At 50.1% G+C, this 21,450-nt stretch overlaps 1 protein-coding gene and 1 non-coding gene across 2 annotated transcripts in view; both read right to left on the bottom strand.

The window, feature by feature from the left end:
* Window positions 1-21,450, bottom strand: part of LCT (lactase) — a 47,685-nt gene that overhangs the window by 5,769 nt on the left and 20,466 nt on the right. Inside the window, exons 6-13 of the mRNA XM_045559270.1 lie at window positions 17,619-18,345; window positions 13,668-14,313; window positions 9,647-11,197; window positions 8,673-8,941; window positions 6,470-6,760; window positions 5,596-5,794; window positions 3,233-3,435; window positions 1,205-1,314 (exon numbers count right to left, since the gene is read on the bottom strand). Of these exons, the coding sequence (XP_045415226.1) occupies window positions 1,205-1,314; window positions 3,233-3,435; window positions 5,596-5,794; window positions 6,470-6,760; window positions 8,673-8,941; window positions 9,647-11,197; window positions 13,668-14,313; window positions 17,619-18,345 (3,996 nt within the window). The remainder of the gene's footprint in view (window positions 1-1,204; window positions 1,315-3,232; window positions 3,436-5,595; window positions 5,795-6,469; window positions 6,761-8,672; window positions 8,942-9,646; window positions 11,198-13,667; window positions 14,314-17,618; window positions 18,346-21,450) is intronic.
* LOC123644225 lies at window positions 18,555-18,616 on the bottom strand. Its single transcript, XR_006737044.1, has one exon. It is a non-coding gene; the product is annotated as a U7 small nuclear RNA (small nuclear RNA).

The raw sequence follows: 21,450 nt of genomic DNA, 5'->3' as shown, positions 1-21,450 counted from the left end.
CACACCCCCATCCCCTGGATGGAATGACCTCTGATCTCCCAGATTCTATCCGTTGCCAGGCCCAACTCAACTGATGTCCTGCATTGTCCCTGAGTCTCCTGGGTCTGCCCGGCCCACCCTGATCTCGCTCATCTTCTGAGTTTTCTTTGCGCTAAAGAGATTGGGGGATGGAATTCCAGGGAATACTGTCTTCCCTGCTGGTCTGTCAGCAGCCCGAGGAGCCAGACTGGGAACCCTCCCCTCACGTGGACCGCGGGGCCTGGCCTTGACTCAGGCACTTGCTGGGTACTAGGAAAAGTCACACGGGTGGATGGGAGCTCTCACTTGCTGGCTGGAGATCGGAGTTGGCAGATCAGACCTGTAGGCACAGCCTGCCCTGCAGGGCTGGCCCCAGCCGGGCCGGGATGTGCATTGCAAGGTGGAAACTGGATTTTTTATCCTCAGAGCTGGGCCGTGTCAGGAAGTCAGGGGGAAAGACTCAAAGGCTGTGTTAGGAATGCATGTCTTCCGCATTCCCTTTACCCTCCCCTGTTTGGGTCCCACGAGCCACCCTGGCACTGTGGGTTTGCCCCGCTAAGGCCAGTGACCATCACTTCGTGCCCTTCCACACACCACACCTCCAATCCCAGCTGGAGGGACCTTAAACCCCCAGAGTGGGCCCTGGAGGCAGATGGCTTGGTTTCAAAGCCCAGCTCCATCACTTCATAACGGGGTGATCTTGCCTAATCTTTGTCCCTCAGTTTACTTATCTTTAAACAGTAATAAAAGTAACAACAGAAGATCATTAAATGTTGGCTGGTGTTGAGGAAGCAGGGTTGCTTTGGTGTCAAGCGTCGCCACCTACTGGCCAACAGTGGAAAGCACATGCCAGGCATCGCCTGCAGTGTCCGCATTCACTGTACGGCAAGGAACTGGAACTGGGACAGGAGCTGGGGGGTTTGTCCTTGGAGTGTGGTAGTGGACTTGCTAAGAGATGGATGCCCTTGGGACAGATTTCCTGGCTGTTCTATTCTATTTCCTGAAATATAATAAGCATGATAGCAACTGCCTTTTGTCAAGCACACAGCAGTGCCAGGTGCTGGGCTAAGAGCTTTGCAGACACAATCACGTGTAACCGAGAAGCCCAGAGACACGGTACCTTACCTGAGACACGCCTCTGACCCCAACGCCCATGCTCTCAGCGCCATGGGCGCCAGGACCTTACCGGGACTTGTTGAGGCCTTCGGCCAGGCTCCTGTCAAGGATTCGTGTCTTCATTACCTCGTTGTAGTCTCCATTCTTGAAAACAGGATGTGCAAACCAGCCTCCCATAAACTGTGGGCGGGGTGGGGGGGTCAGTCGAGCACAGCGAGAGACAGCGACGCCCCTCCTGGACCCTCTGGCCTCAGAAGCTCCCACTTCCTCCCCGGCGCCCAGACCTGAGCCCGCCTCCCCCCTGTGGCTCTGTGGCGTTGTGACTCCAGCGCCCACAGGTCTGTCTGGCCACGTCTGTGTTGGCTTGGCTGCCATCGCACGGAGGCCAGGGCCATGTTCTTAATAACTACAGTGTGACATGAAGGAGCTGAACCAGCACTGGCCCGGGCACTTGACAGACGCCTCCCGGCTGCCCTTGGAAGGGTCCCACAGAGAGGAGGGAGAGACCAGAGGCCGCCAGGGCCCCGATTCCCTCTCTCACCACAGAGCGGCTGAACCTCCTCATCAAAGTGCCTGTGGATCAACCAGAACCTTCTGGGAAGGGCTGAGTTGCGAGCCTTTCCTGGCCACCCAGGCAAAGCAGAACTCTTCATGGGCTTTTGATTGACAGGCCTGGTGTGGGGGACTGTGGGACCTGTTTTCTGTAATGAGGTCCAGGCCATCCTCATTGTGGGGGGGACATGTGGCACCCAAACAGCATGATGCAGGGGGGCTCGAGAGACTTCTTCAGTCTCTCCAAATGCCCCGCACCTGCTGGCTGCTGCCTGAGATGTGGGGTGAGGGCAGCCTCTGCTCATGTCAGAAATGAGGCTTGGGAAACACACCCTGGTAAAAGAAGCTTAAAGGCACTTTCTAAGGTAAACAACTGGATCTTTCTGTGGGAATCGATCATAATAGGAGATGTGTCCGTCACAGTCCTGGGCTGCAGTATCACAGTTTACCAGGAAGTGGCTCAATGTAACGATGTGACAGCCTAACACTTCCTGAGGTTTGGGGTTTTGATTTCAGGAAAAAAACATTGCTTTACTTCACCAGTTCTGTGAGTCTGAAATGAGAGAAGCACTTATTTTGTCCCCAAACTCTTTCCCCAGCTGGCTAACAAAATTAAGCCCTTAGCTGTTAACTTGACCACCTTTGTCAAGGTCTCTTGTGGAAAGTTCAGCAAACCAAGGCCCTTGGTGGCCCCCAAGAGAGTCAGAGTGCCGCAGTCTGCAGACTCCCCTACAGGACCCAAAGTGGAAGCCAATCTGGAGAGAGGAAGGGAGAGAGAGGGGAGAGGGCCTTGCCTTTCTTTCCTGACACTGAGACAGGGGAGAAGGTGCCTTCTAACCCCTTCAGAGAGACTAGCAGGGGCCAGGAAAAGCTGTGCTGTGAATGAGGGCCATGCTTGCCCTCTCTCTCTTGTCAGGGGCCAGAATGAAATAAAGGTAGGCACTGTTGGCACCTGCTTACTTCTAGTGTCTCTGCTACTTTGGGGTGCAATTCCATGACCAAAAGATACATGTCCTTATTTTAAACTCATAGAATCGGCAAATTAGGGGCACTAATGAGTTTCACAGAATGAAGGCCTTCAATTTAAGGAATGCTTAGGCTGGAGCAAATATTTAATAAAATTAGACAGTGACACCTAGAGGTGAAGTGTGACATTGCAGCCCAGCTCTATTAGCCACTATAGTCAAACCAGAGAGATTGAAGAGACGGAATATCTTTTATGAGTTAGCTTCAAACCAATGCTACATGCAGACAGGACTACATGTGCAAATAATTTTTTTAGACTTAAAAGACAACCCAACCCCATAGAACTTATCACTTTTCATCACAGCAAACCTATGAGGTGCATAGGTCATCTCTAGTTCCAACATGAGAAAACTAAGGTACAAAAAAATTAGGTGATTTTCCCAAGCTCACAACATCAGGTAATAGCAAAACTGGGCCTAGATTCCGAATCTTTGACTCACAATCTAATTCTATTTCTATTAGAGCATGACAGGAGGGAAAAACAGACAAGAGTAAGAACAGTGCCAGAGGAAAAACAGACCTGAACGTATCTCCTGGCTGCTTCCACATCCTCCTGGTTGGAGGGGTCTCTGGGTTCAGCCCAGTCACTGCTGATGGTGATGGAAATCATGCCACCTTGACTGGCACGGTACACGTCATTGTACAGATGCCAGACCTCAGCATGAGCCTTGATTAGGTTGTGGCCAGCAATGTAGGGTGCAGTGCCAGGCCTCGAGGAGATTCCTGGAAACACACACATGGATGTCAACAGAAGATGGATGTGGCCAAGAGTGTTACTCCCTGCCTACAGATGTCCCCATTGTGTTTGGGAAAAAGAGTGCGGATTTTGGCATTCAGAAGACTGGAATTCAAACTTGGACCTCTTACTTTGGGCCAGTAATTCAGCCATTCAGTCTTCTCCTCAGTGACATGGGCAGCAGAGAGTACTCGTGAGAGGGAGATGAAATGGTGCATGTGAAGCTCCTGGCAGCACTGTGTCTGGCAGAGAGAAGGCACTTGATAAATGTTGCTTCTGTCCTCCTTCTCCGAAAGAATGGCTCATATGTCTCAGGCCAAATATCCCTATTAGAGTGTGCCTCAGGAGATGACAGCCTGGAGCTCTTTGGGGATCCACTGTGAAAGTTAGTGTTAAGAATATAGCTCATGCAGGCAGCTAACACAGAGATTCCTTGAGAGCAGAGGCTACCAGAGAGCCGCCTCTCCTGTGCTGAGGGGGTGGTAAACCAAAGTTCCCACCAAGGCCAATGGGAGATGCATCTGATGCCGACTCGAGGCACATCTCCCGTGGCTTCTTCTAGCTTTTACATGTGATTTTGGGGAATCACATCAATGAATACAAATTTACTCTCATAAGCTCAGAACTGGAGAAAAGGGAAATTGGGTGGTTCTCAAGGTGCAAAGACAGGTCCACAATCCCTCATTAGAAACCCTTAGGGATCCAACAGTCCCACTACTGGGTATTGATCCAAAGGAATGGAAATCAGTACATCAAACGGGTGCCTGCACCCCGTGTTTATCGCAGCACTAGTCACGATAGCCAAGATACGGAATCAGCCTAAGTATCCATCAGTGGGTGAATGGATAAAGAAAAGGTGGTGTACACACACAATGGAATACTATTTGGCCATAAAAGAGAATGAAATCCCGTCATTCGCAGCACCATGGGTGAGCCCGGAGGACGTTATGTTAAGTGAAGTAAGTGAGGCACAGAAAGATAAATATCGCATGTTTTCCCTCATATGTGGGTGCTGGAAAAAAAAGAGCTCATAGAAGCAGAGAAGTAGAGTTACGGTTTTTAGAAGCTGGGGAGGGGGAGAGAGCGTGGTGAGAGGTTGGTAATGGATATGATGTTACAGCCGGATGAGAAGAGTAAGCTCCAGTGTTCTGTAGCACTGGAGGTGACTGTAGTGAATAATTTAGTGTATATTTGCAAAAAGCTAGAAGAGAGGAATTTGTTTTTTTTTTTTTTTTTGAGACAGAGTCTCGCTCTGTTGCCTAGGCTAGAGTGCCGTGGTGTCAGCCTCTCTCACAGCAACCTCAGACTCTTGGGCTCAAGCGATCCTCCTGCCTCAGCCTCCCGAGTAGCTGGGACTACAGGCATGCACCACCATGCCCGGCTAATTTTTCTATATATATTTTTAGCTGTCCATATAATTTCTTTCTATTTTTAGTAGAGACAGGGTCTCGCTCTTGCTCAGGCTGGTCTCAAACTCCTGACCTCGAACGACCCTCCTATCTCGTCCTCCCAGAGTGCTAGCATTACAGGCGTGAGCCACCATGCCCGGCCTGAAGGGAAGAATTTGAATATTCACACCCCAAAGAAATGATGGACGTGCTAATTACTCTGATTTGATCATTACATATTATATCACAATATCACTCTGTCCTCCATAAATATGTATAATTATTACATGTCAACTAGAAATAAAAGGAAAAGCAGTGGGACTTAGGAATGTTCAGACTAAGTGGGATAAAGACCACAAGCAGCCTCGTGTTGGGTCAAGTCAGGTTTCACTATTATTACGTGACCTCAGCCCAGCCAGATCGATGATCAGAACCTTGCAGGAAACAGACTGTGGTCCTACTGTGCGGCCTGACAATTGTCCTTCTCTGTATCCATCTGCCCACGTCCCTGACCTCAGAGAGCTTCCTACCCGAGGCAGGAAAGAGTCAAAGGGCAAGGAAATGCCATCATCTTGAGGTACGGCTGTTTAGCGCCAAGGCGTCTGAAGGGAGACCTCTGTGGCCCTGAGCGGGAGCAGGGTCTCTGGGGCACTGCCATGGGGCGCTCTTGGCAGCCTCCTCCCACCACCCCCTGGATCTCCTGTCCTGACGTGCTAAGGGTGCCACATTCCAGAGACAAGTCAGGCCTGGGACCTTTACCTGGAGCTGCTGTCCCGTAGCCATAGCCCTGGTTGGCGATGACGTAGGGCTCATTCAGTGTGATCCAAAACTTCACCTTGTCTCCCAGCCTCCGGAAGAGCACATCTGCATACTCCGTAAATCGCTGCACGATGGTCTCATTCTCCCAGCCTCCCACATCCTGGAGCGCCTGGGGCAGGTCCCAGTGGTAAATGGTCACCTGTGACAAAGGCGGATCAGTAGTTCCATCAGTCGAGCTTTCCATGGGAAGCCCTTGATGTCAGACGTGCTGGCACAAATGTCCACTGCTAAACCTGACAGTGAATGATGAGACAAAAAGGCCGGGCGCGGTGGCTCACACCTGTAATCCTGGCACTCTGGGAGGCCGAGGCCGGAGGATCACTTGAGCTCAGGAGTTTGAGGCTCAGCCTGAGCAAAAGCAAGACCCAGTCTCTATTAAAAATAGAAAAAATTAGCCGGGCATGGTGGCACATGCCTGTGGTCCCAGCTACTTGGGAGGCTGAGGCAGGAGGATCGCTTGAGCCCAGGAGTTTGAGGTTGCTGTGAGCTAGGCTGACGCCACGGCACTCTAGCCTGGGCGACAGACTCTTGTCTCAAAAAAAAAAAAAAAAAAAAAAGAGAGAGAGAGAGACAAAAAGGTCCAAAAGTTTTTCCTTTGGGGGAGGGGTAAATTGCCTCCAGGGAGGGGAACTGGATGACTGTGGGTCACAGTTGGAAGGAAACTGTTTTATGCTTTTAAATTCTGCACCCTGTGAATTTATTGATAGTTCCAAAATTAAATTTGAAAACAGCATTTTGTTTAACAATGCACGTGCTGCCCCACCCAGCCGACTCCTGCAGGTGCTCTTAGCTGGGGCCTGCCCGGCCGCCCTACCTGGGGCTGGATGTTGGCGGCCAGCAGCCTGTCGATGAACCGCGAGTAGTGGCTGAGGCCCGCCTCACTGATGTTCTGGGTGGTTCCATCCGGGAGGATGCGCGTCCAGGAGATGGAAAAGCGATAGTGGGAGACGCCCAGGTTCTGCAGGACCACCAAGTCCTCGTCGATCTTGTGGTAACTGTCGCAGGCCACGTCTCCGATGTCATCGTTCTCGACCTTCAGTGGCGTGTGAGAAAACGTGTCCCAAATGCTGAGTCCTTTGCCATCTGCTCTCCACGCACCTTCAATCTCAAGACGACAAGACATGGCCTGATTAGGTCATTCCGTCAAACGCTCACAAGTTCCTTTCTGTCACTGGGTGAGTCCCAAGTCACCTTTCCCAGCCTCACCTCCTCTGGGAGTCTGGCCACCCCCTCTGGGTCCTGACTGCCGGCAGCTGTCTTACCCACGTGGCACAGCCCACCCCGGCCTCAGAGCACACAGACGAGGCGGGACTTGGAAAGCAGGGCCCCGCCGACTGCCCGGCAAGGCGCTCTTGCCTTTTTACATGAAGTACTTCATTTTTCCAGGAAAAAGTAAAAGCATCCTATTTTCTGCATTAGTGAGCTTCATTTGGCATGAATGAGGTAACAGCAGGATGTTGTCAGGGCATCGGAAAGAGCCCAGGCCCACGTTTAGAGCCGATCTGGGCGAACTGCCTGCTTGGAAGGACCTAGCCGAGGGAGAAGGTGCCAGCAGAGACTCTGTACAGTCACGTGCCGCGCAACAACGTCGCGGTTAGCAACAAACAGCGTGCAGGGCGGTGGCCTCCTAAGATTATAATGCAGCTGCAAAATTCCTACCGCCCAGTGACATCATAGCACACGCTATCACATGTGTGGTGACGCTGGTGGGAACCCTCCACTGCACAGCCAGGCGAAGTGCCGCACAGCACGGACAACTGTGTACAGTGCGTAACACTTGACAGTGATGATAAACAACCGTGTCACTGGTTTACTTATTTACTACACTATACTTATGGTTATTTTGGAGTGCATTCCTCCTACTTATTAACAAAAAAGTTAGCTGTGAAACAGCCTCAGGCAGGTCCTTCAGGAGATGTTTCAGAAGAAGGTGTTGCTATTGAAGGAGATGACAGCTCCGTGGGTGCTACTGCCCCGAGACCTTCTAGTGGGACAAGATGTGGAGGTGGATGACCCTGACCCTGTGTAGGCCTAGCCAACCTGTGTGTTTGTGTCTCAGTTTTTAACAAAAAAAGTTTAAAAAGCAAAAAAAAAAAAAAAAAAAATTTAAAAATTTAAAACTAGAAAGAAGTTTATAGAATAAGAACACAAAGAAAGAAAATATTTTTGTACAGTTGTACAATGCATTTGTGTTTTAAGCTAAGTGTTACCACAAAAGCCAAAAATCAAAAAGCTTATGAAGTAAAAACATTATAGGTAAGCTAAGGTTAATTTATTATTGAAGAAAGAATCTTTTAAAATTACTTTAGCGTAGCCTGAGTGTCCAGTGTTGATAAAGTCCACAGCAGTGCACAGTAATGTCCCTTCCCAGTCACTCACCGCTCACCCACCCACCCAGAGCACCCTCCAGTCCTGCAAGCTCCATTCATGGTGAGTGCGCTATCAGGTGCACCATTTTTTATCCATTGCACAGTGTTTTTACTGTACCTTTGCTATGTTTAGATATATTTAGATTTAGATTCACAAATACGTTTTGTTGTGTTACAGTTGCCTGCAGTACTCTGCACAGAAACATGCTGCAAGTTTGTAGCCTGGGAGCCTAGGTATGCAGTAGGCTGTGCCGTCTAGGTTTGTGTGAGTGCACTATGATGCTCGCACGAGGAAATTGCCTAATGGCAGCAGTTCTCAGAATGTTTCTGTTGTTAAGCAAGCATGGCTGTATTTGCATGTCTTTGCCCAGGTGTTTCTGCCTAGGCTTCACGTGCTCCATCCGGCCCTGCAAACACCCATCTCAGCAGAGTTCATCTCACCGTGCTGGTCTGGGCAAATTTGGGGCTGTGCAGAAGCCTGGCTGTCCGGAATAGGACCTCCCAGAGCAAGCGCTGCTGTCCACACGCCTGCTGGAATCTCCTGCTCACACGCCTGTCCCCTCCAGCACCAAACCCGGAGCCTGATGCACAGTAGGTGTGCGTAGTAGGTGTGCAGTCAGTGGTGTCCGACCGCCCAGAACGCCTCACCTGATAGGCAGCAGAAGCCGCACTCCAGATGAAGCCCTGGGGAAACTGCCCATACAGAAACTCATCCTCCTCGGGCAGCGGCATGCCGTTGTTGGTAATGACCTCTGTGTAGTAGCTGGCGGAGGCTCTTGCTGTGCGAGGCCTGTTCACGTTATCGAAGTCAACATGGTACAGTCCAAACTTGACTGTGTAGCCATTGAGCCACTCAAAGTTGTCCATCAGAGACCAGGTGGAGTACCCTCGAAGGTCTACACCATCGAGCCTGTAGGCTGGGAACATTCCAAAGGTAGCAGGGGAGAGCTTTACAGCAGCAGGCAGGACCCCCGGGAAGCCCAGCCAAGTGCTGGCTCCTCAACTTGAGACTGTGGCCCTAAACCATCAACTTGTACACAGAGTGAAGTGCGCCCTGAGAGGCGGACAGACCATCTTGTTGGTCTTACGTTTTTGTCAGCACTGATGACCCCACAACAGGTATTAATGACTGATCTTCCCAAAATTAAATTCTTTTGTTGGGGGTAAATGGATATGTCTCAGGTTCAAGAGACTCAGCCCATTTTAGAAGGTAAGCATGGAAGTGTGAATTTACAGATGAGTTTCTTGTTCTCATCGTTTGGAACCCACCAGAATATAAGCTCCATGAGGGCAGAAATTTATGTTTTGTTCACTGCTGTATCCCCAACACCTACAATAGAGCTTGTCACATAGTAGTTGCTCAGTAATTAATGAATGGGCCAATGAAAACATTCTTGCAAGAATTCTATGTGTGTACATTTCTTGTTTTTTTCTCTGGGGAGATGACTGTAGCTTTCCCCCCCCCCCCCCCAGCTTCTCAAGGGATATATGACCCCCAAACAAATAAAGAATTATGGATTAGGGCGTAAGAGAGAGATTTGTTGATGGTTCATAAACCACCTTGGCAAACCATTTTAGCACATGACCTATGGTTTTTAAAGGGGAACTGAACCCTCACGTACCTTTCAAAGCTTCATTGATGTAGGTCTTGTGGTAGAATATCCTGTCGGTATCCTCCAGCTCCGAATCTGTCAGCCCCACCCCATTTTCGGTGACGTAGATGGGGATGTCACCATACTCTTCCTTGATCCAGTTCAGCACCCTTCGCATCCCCCAGGGCACAGCGCCGCCCAAGGCCGTGGAAGGCCAGGAAGGGTCCTCCTCCTCGGCCATCTCCTGGTCATCTTCATAGGAGGGCGGGTTCAGCGAGGGTGTTTTGTGCTGCACGATTCTGGAGTAGTAGGTGTTGAGGCAGAAGACGTCAGCCGTGCCACTAATGTATGTCTTCTCTTCCTCAGTGAAGCCCGGCAGGCGGGAGGTGGCTAAATGTTGTAGTTCACTCCTGTTCCCCACTTTCCACTTCATGGCATTGGGGTAGTCTCCGTTTCTAAAAATGGGGTGGGCAAACCAGCCCAGGGAGAACTGCAGTATTCGGTCGGCTGCCTCCACGTCTCTTGGGACCCCCGGCGACTTGGGCTCTGCCCAATGTGCGTTGAGGCTCAACGAGATGACCCCGTTCTGCTTCTGCCGGTATTTCTCGTCGTAAGTGTGATAGACTCTGGCGTGGGCTTTGATGACCGCGTGGGCGATCCTGTAGGGCGCCCAGCCGGGGTCCTGCACACCCGGGGGAAACTCCCCTGAGCCGTAACCCAACCAGGCCAGGTATAAGGGCTCATTAAAGGTCATCCAGAACTGGACTCTGTCACCAAAGGTCTGGAAACAGAAGTCTGCATAGCTGTCAAACAGCTCAATCAAGGAAGGGTTCTCCCAGCCGCCGATATCCTGGAGGGCCTGGGGCAGGTCCCAGTGGAACAGTGTCACCATGGGAGTGATGTTGCTGGCCACCAGGCCATCGATCAGCCTGTTGTAGTAATCAACACCGTGACTGTTGATGGAACTGTTTCTCCCAGTGGGGAAAATCCGAGACCAGGAGAGAGAGAAGCGATAGGCCTTGACCTTCAAAGCGCGAAGCATGTTCAGGTCGGCATCCAGTTGGTTATAGCTGTCACAGGCTATGTCTCCGGTGGCGTTTTCTTTCACATTGCTCCCTGGGCTGTGGGTAAAGTTATCCCAAATGCTGGGGCCTTTGCCGTCAGCGTCCCAAGCTCCCTCGATCTGATAGGCCGACGAGGACACGCCCCATAGAAAGTCATCCCGGAACGTGCCGTGATAGAACAAATCTCTTTCAAACTTGGGTTGGTTGGAGAACTTTTCCCAAACAATTTTAGCCTTGGAGGGCACCTCAGATGGAAAAGTGAAGGCTTTGATTTTGGAGGAAAAATTTGCTGTTTTCAGTGGTGACAGCGTTTTTACTACCTTGGTGACAAAACTATTCTTTTCAATGATGCTGGTGAAAAAGTAGGCAGAGTTCCTGGGAGTCCTCGGCTTGCTGCTGTCATTGAAGTTGACATGGTACAGCCCAAACCTCTGGCTGTAACCAGAGGGGCCTTCGAAGCCATCAATGAGGGAACGAGCGATGTAAGAGCGAACATCCACGGAGTCCTCCTTGATAGCTTGGAAGAAAAACAAAAGTTAGAATTATTTACTTATTTGTTTTATTGAGATGGGGGTCTTGCTATGTTGCCCAGGCTAGTCTCGAACTCCTGGTCCCAAGCAGTCCTCCCGCCTCAGCCTCCTGAGTAGCTGGGACTGCAGGTGCGTGCCACGCCATCACTATTTTATTTATTTGTCCTTTAAAACAAGTCAAATGCAGTAGTGAGAAGGCAGAAAGAGGACAACGAAGAGTTTTATCTCTAACTGGGTGTGTAATCAGTTGAGATAATGTACTACCTTCAGACCAGCCAGGATTATCTTTAAATACAATAATTTTTATTGAAAAATTATAAGTAAAGTCTCTGTTACTAATGTCGCTTTTAAAAAGTTTTCCTTTTGACATGAAAGTTTGGAGGTGACTTAGGTTACCCCCCCAAAGTTAACCCTTTTTTCTCCTTAGAACAGATAAAAGGAAAATCCATGAGACTCTCACAAAACATCAGGCCACTTCTATGGCCATAAACCTCAACCCAAAAGGAGCATCCCTGTCTTAAATTATAGACAGAATGTTCCCCATTCGTTAGCATCAGGATGCTTCGGTTTTATATAGAATCCACAAATCGTTTAATCTTTAAAAAATGTGCTTTTGCTTTTCCTTGTTTACATTTAGTAATATTGACATAAAATGATGACACATTCTATGTTTATAAAAATAAATAAAGCCTAAAAAACTATTCCCTGGTGTAGTAGGTTGAATGGTGGCCCCTTCAAAAGACATGTCCAAGTCCTGAGCCCCGCTGCCAGTGAATATAAACTTATTTGGAATAAAGGTCTTTGTAGATGTCATTAAGTTAACGCTCTCAAGACGAGACCATCCTGGATTCACCGAGTCAGCCCTACATCCACGGCCAGATGTCCTTGGAAGAGACACAGAGGGAAGATCATTTGAAGATGGACACAGAGATCGGAGCAGCCACGAGCCAAGGAAGGCCTGAGGCATCGCTGTCTGGAGAAGGCAAGGAAGGCTCCTCCCCTGGAGCCTTCGGAGGGAGAGTGGCCCTACCTTGATTTTGGACTTTTGGCCTCCAAAACTGTGAGAGAATAAATTTCTGTTGTTTTAAGCCACCAAGTCTATGGTACTTTGTTACACCACCACAGAAGCGAACACACCTGGCCACTGCTAACTTTACAAACAGACTCGTGAGTCAACCAAGAACCAGCAGCAAAGCAACAAGGCAACGGCTGTGTCTCCAATGGGGGCCCAGCAAAGGCTTAGGCCTTGTTTTTATCAGGCAGCAGACATGTTGGTTGTGTAAGAGGTGGTAAAGCTGCTCAATAAATAAGCTGGTGAGCACCTATTTTGTCCAAGGCCCGTGCTAGGCTCTGGGCACAAAACGATGAAGAAGGTCATCGTAGCTTACTGGGTGAAGAGCTGGGCCAGAAGCAGGAGGCCTCCGGTTCACTCACTGGCCATGGGGGCATCTCCTCTCTCAGGGCATCAGCTGTCGCAGGTGTCCCATGAGGACAATATCTGCCCCTATTTACTGCTCTAGGCTGCGTCACTGACCACTTGAGATAATGTCTTAAAGAGTGTCCAAGATTGTGAAGATTGCAGACTTGTAGCTGATGTGAGAAGAGTCCAGGAGAAGCACAGAGAGGGTGTCTGACCTCACCAACATGGGATGTGACTCTCCATTCCTCACGGCAGCTCCCAGGGCAGGCAGGTGTCATCAATCGACTCTTTCTCTCTAAATTTAGACAAGGCCTTGAAACCTTCTCCACAGAGCCCTGAGGGCAGATGGCCGGACCCTGGCAAGTGACTGGGACTCGCCTGTGAGATGGACCCATGTGCCATCCCTTTTCACTTGAAATAAAAAGACTATGACACAGTATGTTAAGACTGAGACTGTAGAAATGGGTCAATTGGATCAGAATGAATGATGCAGAAGGTAGATTTTGTAGTCAGTTAAAGGAAATGAAGACCAACGTGGTCAGAGCAATGAGGGAAGATGCAGCGGGCTGGAGTCCCATCCTATGTGTCCTCATGCCATCCTGCAATGTCCTCATCACCCTGTATTGCAATTCTCTGTCTGTAGCCCTCTGTAGACTGTGAGTTCCCTGTGGAAACGACGCTGTTTGTTCAGTATTGTACCCCCACTGTCCTGCATGATGTCTGGCACATACCAGGTGGTCAACAAATGTATGCTAAATAAGTGCATGGAAAGATGATGAAGCTTGATGACTGGCTAGGCCTCAAGTGGGCCGAAGGTAGGAGGGAGGCATTCTAGGGAATCAGAACGCAGGAGCAAAGACATGAGCCTGGGAAAGAGAGTTAGGAGGCCTATGTGAAGGACTTTCTACTATTACTACCAATACTGTTTCTGTGGCTTCATTTTCCTAGGAGTCTGTCTTTATCCCATTAAACAAAACTCTGAAGACATGGAGAAGTACCACCCACCTTCCCATCGCCAGCACATCCACTGTTCTTACCCTTGAGCACCTCATTGATGTACTGGTTGAAGTAGTCGATTCTCAAGGAATCCTCAAGGAGGTCTTCACCTTCCCCTATGGGCATGCCATTCCCAGCCAGGTATATTGGCACTTTTCCTCTAGTGTATTCCAAGGATACAAACTGCAACAGCCTCCTTATACCCCAGGGCACCACACGAATCCAAGAGGATGAGGTCTGGGGCCATGCAGGGTCCACGTGTTGGGAGAAGCCTCCGATGGCATCATAGCCAGGGGTGCAGTTGTCTTGCTCAGCCTTGCTGATGAGGCGGGAGGTGTAATGAGACAGACCTAGGAAATCAGCTGAGCCTTTTAGGAGCTGCTTCTCTGCCTCAGTGAACTCAGGGAGCTGGGCCACAGGACTGGGGCACTGTTTGTTCATCTGCTGGATCTGGGCCCTCAGGACAGCGGGGTAGTCTCCATCCACAAAGATGGGGTGTGCAAACCAGCCCAGCATGAAGTGCAGGAAGCGCTCAGAGGCTTGCAGGTCCTCAGGCTTCTCTGGAGACAGGGGTTCTGCCCAGTCTGAGTTCAGCACAATGCCCACACGCCCCTGCTGCTGTGGGCGATGGTGGTTATTGTAGTGGTGCCAAGTCCTGGCATGAGCCTTGAGGACCAAGTGAGCCACCTTGTGAGGAACAAAGAAGGAAACACAGTGCTTAGGAAACAACGACAATGGCAACAACAAGACTAACGAGCCAGTGACAAGTCAACAGCCAGAATGTTAACAAGTTAACACCAATGTCAACAAGTCAATAATGCTAACAAGTCAACAATGTCAACAAAAAGACTGGTGCTAAGAATGTCAACACATCAACAACAATGTCAAGAAGTTAACACTGATATCAACAAGTCAGCATCAGCAATGTTGATGTCAACATCAATAATGTCAATAACATTAAGTCAACAATAACTGTCAAGAACCTCAAGTCAACACCAATGTCAATAATATCAAGTCAACAAAAATGTCAACAACAATGTCAATAAGTCAACACTAATATCATCAACAAAGTCAACAATCAACAATCATTCTACATTATCAACGAAATAACAACAGCATCCAGCCGGGCGTGAGGGCTCATGCCTATAATTCCAGCACTTTGGGAGGCCAAAGCAGGAGGATCACTTAAGGCCAGGAGTTTGAGACCAGCTGGACAACATAGGGAGACCCTATCTCCACAAAACATTAAAAAATTATCTGGGTGTGGTGACGTGTACCTGTAGTCCTAGCTACTCAGGACGCTGAGGTGGGAGGATTGCTTGAGCCCAGGAGTTTGAGGCTGCAGTAAGCTATGATCATATGACTCACTCCAGCCTGAGTGACAGAGTAATAACATCCACAACCACATTAACAGTGACAAGCACGTGTTGAGCATCTACTGCTTAATGAATTCTCTCATGTAATCCTCAGAACAACTTCATGTGGCAAGCACAATTGTTATTACCCCTTTTCAGATGGGGAAAACAAAACCCAGAGAGGGGTAACAACTCCACAAGGCCCACAGTCAAGAGTAAAGTGAGAATATAAAACCCTGGCAGTCTGGCTCCTGACTTCCTATTGTTACCCAGAAATGTTGTCCTGCCTCTGTCCTTAATATGTACTTATTGATCAATTAGTCTACCAGGAGTATTTTAATTAACACACGAGGGAGAGGACCCTCTTTCTAGCCACTTTGTTCTCCTTTCTACTTAATGAAATCTAGGAAGAAAAATTACCACTAAGAATCCCTTTGTAGACTGAACTCATGGTCTTACAAAAGTCAACAGCTTTTCTTGGTGTAGCATCACGGGGAAATAGGGCAAGGGGAGGCGGTGGATTTAAGTCTAGATTTAAATCTTGACTCTGCCACTAACTTGTTCTGTGAACTTGGACAATCTGCTCTCTCAACTCCAGCTTCCTTGTCTGTGAGAAGTGGGTTAGTTATGGGTCCACTTGGGAGGGTTGAATAAGTGCATATAAAGCACCAAGCAGAAACGTGGAGTGCAGGAGGGAGCCCGCTACATCTTAGCTTGCTCTCCTCTTGCCTTTTAGTCATCTGAAGTGGATGACACTTACTTTTGAAGAGTCTCATATCAAAATATGCCCTAGTAACTGGAACTCCTGGCTGCTTCTCATGTCCCAAATGTTAATGGGTCCGAGACTCCAACACCAAACTGTGTGCCTGTGGACTCAGTTGGGTCTCACCTTAAAATTCATAGGTTGAAGCCCTAACCCCTAATGTGATGGTCTTTGGACACAGGGCCTTTGGGAGGTAGTTGGGTTTAGGGGAGGTCATAAGGGTGGAGACCTCATGAAGACATGTCAGAGCTCTCTCTACCATATGAGGACAGAGCAAGAAGGTGGCTGTCTGCAAGGCAGGAAGAGAGTCCTCACAAGACCCCAACTATGCTGGCACCTTGATCTTGGACTTCCCTGACTCCAGAACTATGAGAAATAAATATCTGTAGTTAAAGCTGCCAGTCTATGGTATTTTGTTATAGCAGTCCGAACTCACTAAGACAATGATATTATAACATTTTAACTAATAAGTAAAGGCAAGAATTGAAGGGGAAAAGTGAAGGGGACTTTCTCACCAAATTCTCTAAAAATATCTCAGGAGCCACAGTTCAAAGGATAAGAAAAACCTGAGAAGAAAAGGTTTGGATAAGTTTTACAACAAGGAGACAAACAGGAAGTTTGAAACCTTCCATTTCCAGAAGGGTTGTCTCTCCATAGGTGCCGTCACTCGCCGTACAAGAGCAGAATGGAAGCTTTGACTTCTGTGCTCTAACTCTGGCATTTGTTCCAGCTCACCCTCATTGTGGACTTCTTGAATCATTCTCTAATTTTACCCTCTGTGTTAGTATCATCTCCCCCAAAAGTTTGTAACATGCCAAGGGCATGGCTGTGTATCCCTCCTAAGACCTAGCACAGGGCACAGGAAATAGTCGTATTTAAGGACAGAACCCAAAGAGGGACAGGGGACAGCCAGCCTGACACGTCTTTCCTGAAGAGTGTTGCCAGGGGAAGCTGGAGGGTCTTCTGGGAGACTCTGAAGAAAAGGGAGATGATGGCAACTATTAAGCCAGTTTAAACTTTGTCCCCAGCACATGCATTCCCTGCTTGTGGAAATGGTGCCCTGACTGCCCTGTGGAAGGCCGGCCCCTCCCTCCTCCTCACCCCTCAGCCAGCGTGTTGAGGGTACAGCCTGGGACATGGGGTCATGCTGGTCAGTCCCCACAGCCCCTAGCCGGGACCCAGCGACGGGGGCAGGGATGGGCAGGCGGCCCACTCAGAGGCCACGAGACACATGGACACTTTGCTGGGAATGGCGGAACAGAGGCGAGCTTCCTTTCCTGCACGTCTTGAAAGAACAGAAGCAGGGCTGCTGCCACCGGGTGCCAAGTGGCCCAAGAATGAAACTGATGAGGGGAGCCAGGGAGGGAGAACTGGGCTCTGGTGATGTCATTTGTGCCCTGATCAACCTCCACCCTGATCAAGCAAAAACCAAGACTCTTCAGCTTCCTGAACGCATATGTTTTCTCCTTGCTTAAGTCATTTGGGGTTGGGTTTTCTGTCACCTGCCACTAAGAGTCCCAGGTCATGTGGGGAACTTGCTTTGAAGTCAGGAAGGCTTGGGCTCAAGTCCTGGCCTCCACCTGGCAACCTACTCGTGCTGTCATCATGACCAGGTCGTCCGTCCTCTCCAAGGCCCACTTCCCTCGCCCTCCGGTGCTATCTGAGGGTGGAATAACTATTCTTAAAGTGCCTGCACAGCATCTAGACAAAATAAGGTGATTAACAATTTATGACTCCCTCCCTCCCTCCGATTTCCTTTAAACAACAAAAAACAAAGACTGGCTGATGGCAGAGGACAGATAAAAGGACTTTCTTCCAGCCAATGTCCTTTCTTCTCCAATTAGTAGGGGTGGCAGGGATAGGATGGGAAGTACCTTAAAAGAGGCCACCCCAGGGTCAGAGATGCCCGGAGCATGCTGGCCGGTGCCGTAGCCTGCGTAGCTCATCACCCATGGCTCGTGGAAGGTCACCCACAGCTTCACGCGGTCCCCAAAGGTGGAGAAGCAGAAGGCTGCGTAGTCCAGGAAAGCATCCACCACGCTCTCGTTCTGCCACCCGCCGCGATCCTGCAGGGCCTGCGGCAGGTCCCAGTGGAACAGCGTGGCCATGGGCTGGATGCGCGAGTCCAGCAGGCTGTCGATCAGCTTGTTGTAGTAGGCGACACCTGCGGGGCTGGGGCTGGTCCCGTACCCCGTAGGGAAGATCCGGGACCAGGAGATGGAGAACTTGTACACCTGAGCCCGGAGGCCGCGAAGCAGGGCCACGTCAGAGGCCACCTTGTGGTAGCTGTCGCTGGCCACCTCTGGTGTCGCTTGGCCCTTGGCGGCGTTCAGGAGCCCAAATCGGTCCCAGACGCTTGGCCCTCTCCCGCCCTCCGCCCAGCCGCCTTCCACGCTAAAGGCTCCCGTGGAGACGCCCCAGAGGAAGCCTTCGGGGAAGACATCCTCCAGGAAGGCGTCCCTTTCCGCCCTGGACTGGTTGGCAAACCGTCCCCAGACTGTCTGATAGGCAGAGCCCGGGGACGAGGGGCCGACTTCCACCTCCTGGTCCTGCTGCTGGTCCCTCCGAAGGGTCAGGCTGTCAGTCAGAGAACACCACTCGCTGTGGGATTGAAATGACATAAATAGTGACGAATGACTGTGAGTTACAAATGCCCCTGCTGATGAACAGAGGCAATGTGTTTAATCAGTAAAGAGTCCCGAAACACTGAGTCGAAAGCCACATCCACAGAGCCACGGGCAGAAAGTGACGAGTAGGTGAGAAAATTATTATTTTTTATTTTTACTTTTTTTAGTTTGTGTGTGTGTGTGGGGGGTCTTCTGGTGAGGACCAGAAAACCCGCTAGACAAATTCTAAAAGAGCTGTAACACTAGAAAAAATCATTGTTGCTGCCCTTCCTAGGTGAGTCATTCTTGCTCTTCCCTGAGTGAAGACAGTGGAGGTGCCCCTGTTCTCTGTCTTAGGTTGCCCTTGAATACTGCCTGGTCGTGCTTTATTCTTCTTATAGTTGCTTATAAAACACAGCTCTTAATAATGATGACTTCAATTTATTGAGCCTCGATTCTGCGCTGGCCACTGTGATAAGAATGTATGTGTATTGCCTCACTTAATTTTGACAACACATTTATGAGATAGGTACTACAATTACTTATCCTCATCCTATGGAGGTGGAAACTGGGACTTGTGAAAATGAGTAACTTCTGGACTTCAGGGCCCAGCAGCTCTTTACCAGCTAGTACAGACGTATTTAAATACTTGAACTACTGGTACAGCTCTCCTGATGTGGAACAATTGAATATCAGCCCTGGCTACAGCCTCCTTTCTTTTCCCTACTGTCTGGAATACAGACATAATGGCAGGAGCTCAAGCATCCATCCTGGACCATGAGGCAAAAACCTTGTTAGGGATGACAAGCTAGAAGCCTGGATCCCTGATGATTATGAGTAACTTCTCCTTGACCACATAACTTGCAAGTGGTGGAACAGAGTCTGTGCTTTTAACCACTGTACCATTATGTGTGTGTATATATTTATGTTTATGTACATGTATGTGTACATATATAATATATCTGAAATAAAACATCAGTAAAAGTGCTGTCCTTACATGCAATGTAGTCTGGTATTTTCTATTTTATTCTAGGCTGTGTCTTTCTTGCTCATTCCTTCTTTCCTTTTTTTAAAAAATTTTGGCTGCCAGCCTCTAAATTGATTTCACAGCCAATGTACTGCATGCACAGCCTCACGGCGCGCTGCAAATGGCGCCAGCGGAGGGCAGCACTGCGGGCGGGGGCAGAGCAGTCCGGGGGGGCTGCAGAAGGGCGGCGCGTGGGGAGCAGGAGGCGGAGCACAAGAACCTCCCCCCGTCAGAGGTCAGAGGGCTTCGTGTGGAGAGGGGATGATGCTTTTACCTGGTACAAGTGACAGGGACCCTGCAGAGGGGTCTCCCTCCCGAGGGGTAAAGCCTGGGCCTGAGTCGCCCCACGGTGGGGGTGGGGCAGGGTCTTCCAGACCTGGGCACCCCCCGTTTCACTCACGTGCCAGAGCAGCAGCGAGGGACATGATCACTACAGCTGTGGATGCTCCAAAACGTGAGCTCGAGTCCGCAGCACGACCAGGGACGTGTGCCCGTGCACGGACACATCGTGACCTCGCCCTGACCCGGCCCTTCTCGCTCCACTCTGCTCCTGGCTCGGAGGAAGAGGTCTCAGGAAGCAAACCACCCCGCGACCAAACAGAACTTGCCATACAGGCCTTGGGCTGGGAGTGCTGGGTTTGCCTAACCAGAGAGTTAGCACCCAGGCCGCATGCCTACTGCGTCTGAGTGCCCCACCTTCAGCCGACACGCCTCCCCGCAGCCCCGATAATGCTCTGTTGTCCCTCGCTGGGGTGCGGTGCTGTGTGTCTCCTGCTACGCGGGTACGAGAGTCACGCGGGGGCCTCTCTGCCTGGCCTGCGAGGTCTAAAATTCTCCGCGGAGAAAACCATGTCAGTCCTCTCTGCAATCTCGCTCCACCTGCCTGCAGCCCGCGGGCTCTCCGTCTCCGCATGAGTAAGGGCCCTGTCAGTTTCACAGAAGCGATGCTGGACGTTTCTTCCAGGTGCAATACTACAAAGTTGGGTGTTGGAGAACCTTGGAGCTGGTGTCATTAGCGATTTGTAATCATTGACTGCGGTTTTGTAATCACTGGCCTCTCGGGGAACCCACTTTATTGCAGCCTCTTGAGTTTTCTTTCCCAGAGACTTCGGCCGGCCCTCCTTGGCTGACTCCAGGGGTGGTCAGGGGGCAATTCTGAACTGCACCTGTTCATTGCACGTTTGCACAGCCAGACAAAGCCTGCTGTGCAGCCGCTGTGTGGGGTCTGTTGATCTGAACTGCTGATCTGAAATGAGTTGAGAGGAGGGACAGATAGAAGGAGGTTGGGGGGAGGGACAGATAGAAGGAGGTTGGGGCTCAGGACAGCCGAGTGCTGGGAGAGGAAAAGTACAAAGAGGTGGTGGCACTGAAGTTCATGAAATGTCAGAGGTAAGTGACAAGGAGAGCTCTAGCTGAAGGTCTGGAAGCCAAACGATCGCGTCCAGCCTCTGTCCCCTCTTAAGGCACAGTGTGTGACAGTCATGCATGCAGCCACCCCACGGATGTTGAGGTGCTGGGGAGCGCCCAGTGATAGTTTCCACGCCATTCTTTTCTCGCTCACTCGGGAAGCACACTGGGATACATTGCATGGGAGCAATGTAATTACGAGCATAACCTCAAGTCTGCCCTAACTTTGTTCAGTGTATCATTCACAAACTTTGGTACTTGAGTCATTCAGTAAGAGATTGTTTGCAACCCCACCAGATTAAAACCTCTGTCCTGAGAACACCTACCCATGCTGTCTCCTCCTGGGGAAGACGTTTCACATTTCACATTGAGGAAACAGGGGCAGAGAACGCCCCTCTCCTACTCAGATGTCCTGACGTGTCCCCTCAGTTGTCCATGTAACTTCAGTGGGATGGTCAGCTCGATCTTTGACCTGGCTGCTCTTCCACAAGCTCACACCTACCCCAACAAGACCTTAAGCTGGAAGGTAGGGACTCAGATCCCAGCTCCGGTAGTCATGTGCAGTTGGGTGAATGGACAGGTGAGACATGGACCCGTTTGGCACCCGGAGTAAGGCTCCATGAGAGACGGGTCCTCCCGCTTTCCCTCTGAGCCTTTTTCTCTCGT

The sequence above is a fragment of the Lemur catta genome, chromosome 8 (genome assembly GCF_020740605.2).
Source record: "Lemur catta isolate mLemCat1 chromosome 8, mLemCat1.pri, whole genome shotgun sequence".
Taxonomy (NCBI): domain Eukaryota; kingdom Metazoa; phylum Chordata; class Mammalia; order Primates; family Lemuridae; genus Lemur; species Lemur catta.
Note: the sequence above shows the minus strand (reverse complement) of the source record. Positions and strands in the feature narration are given on the sequence as shown.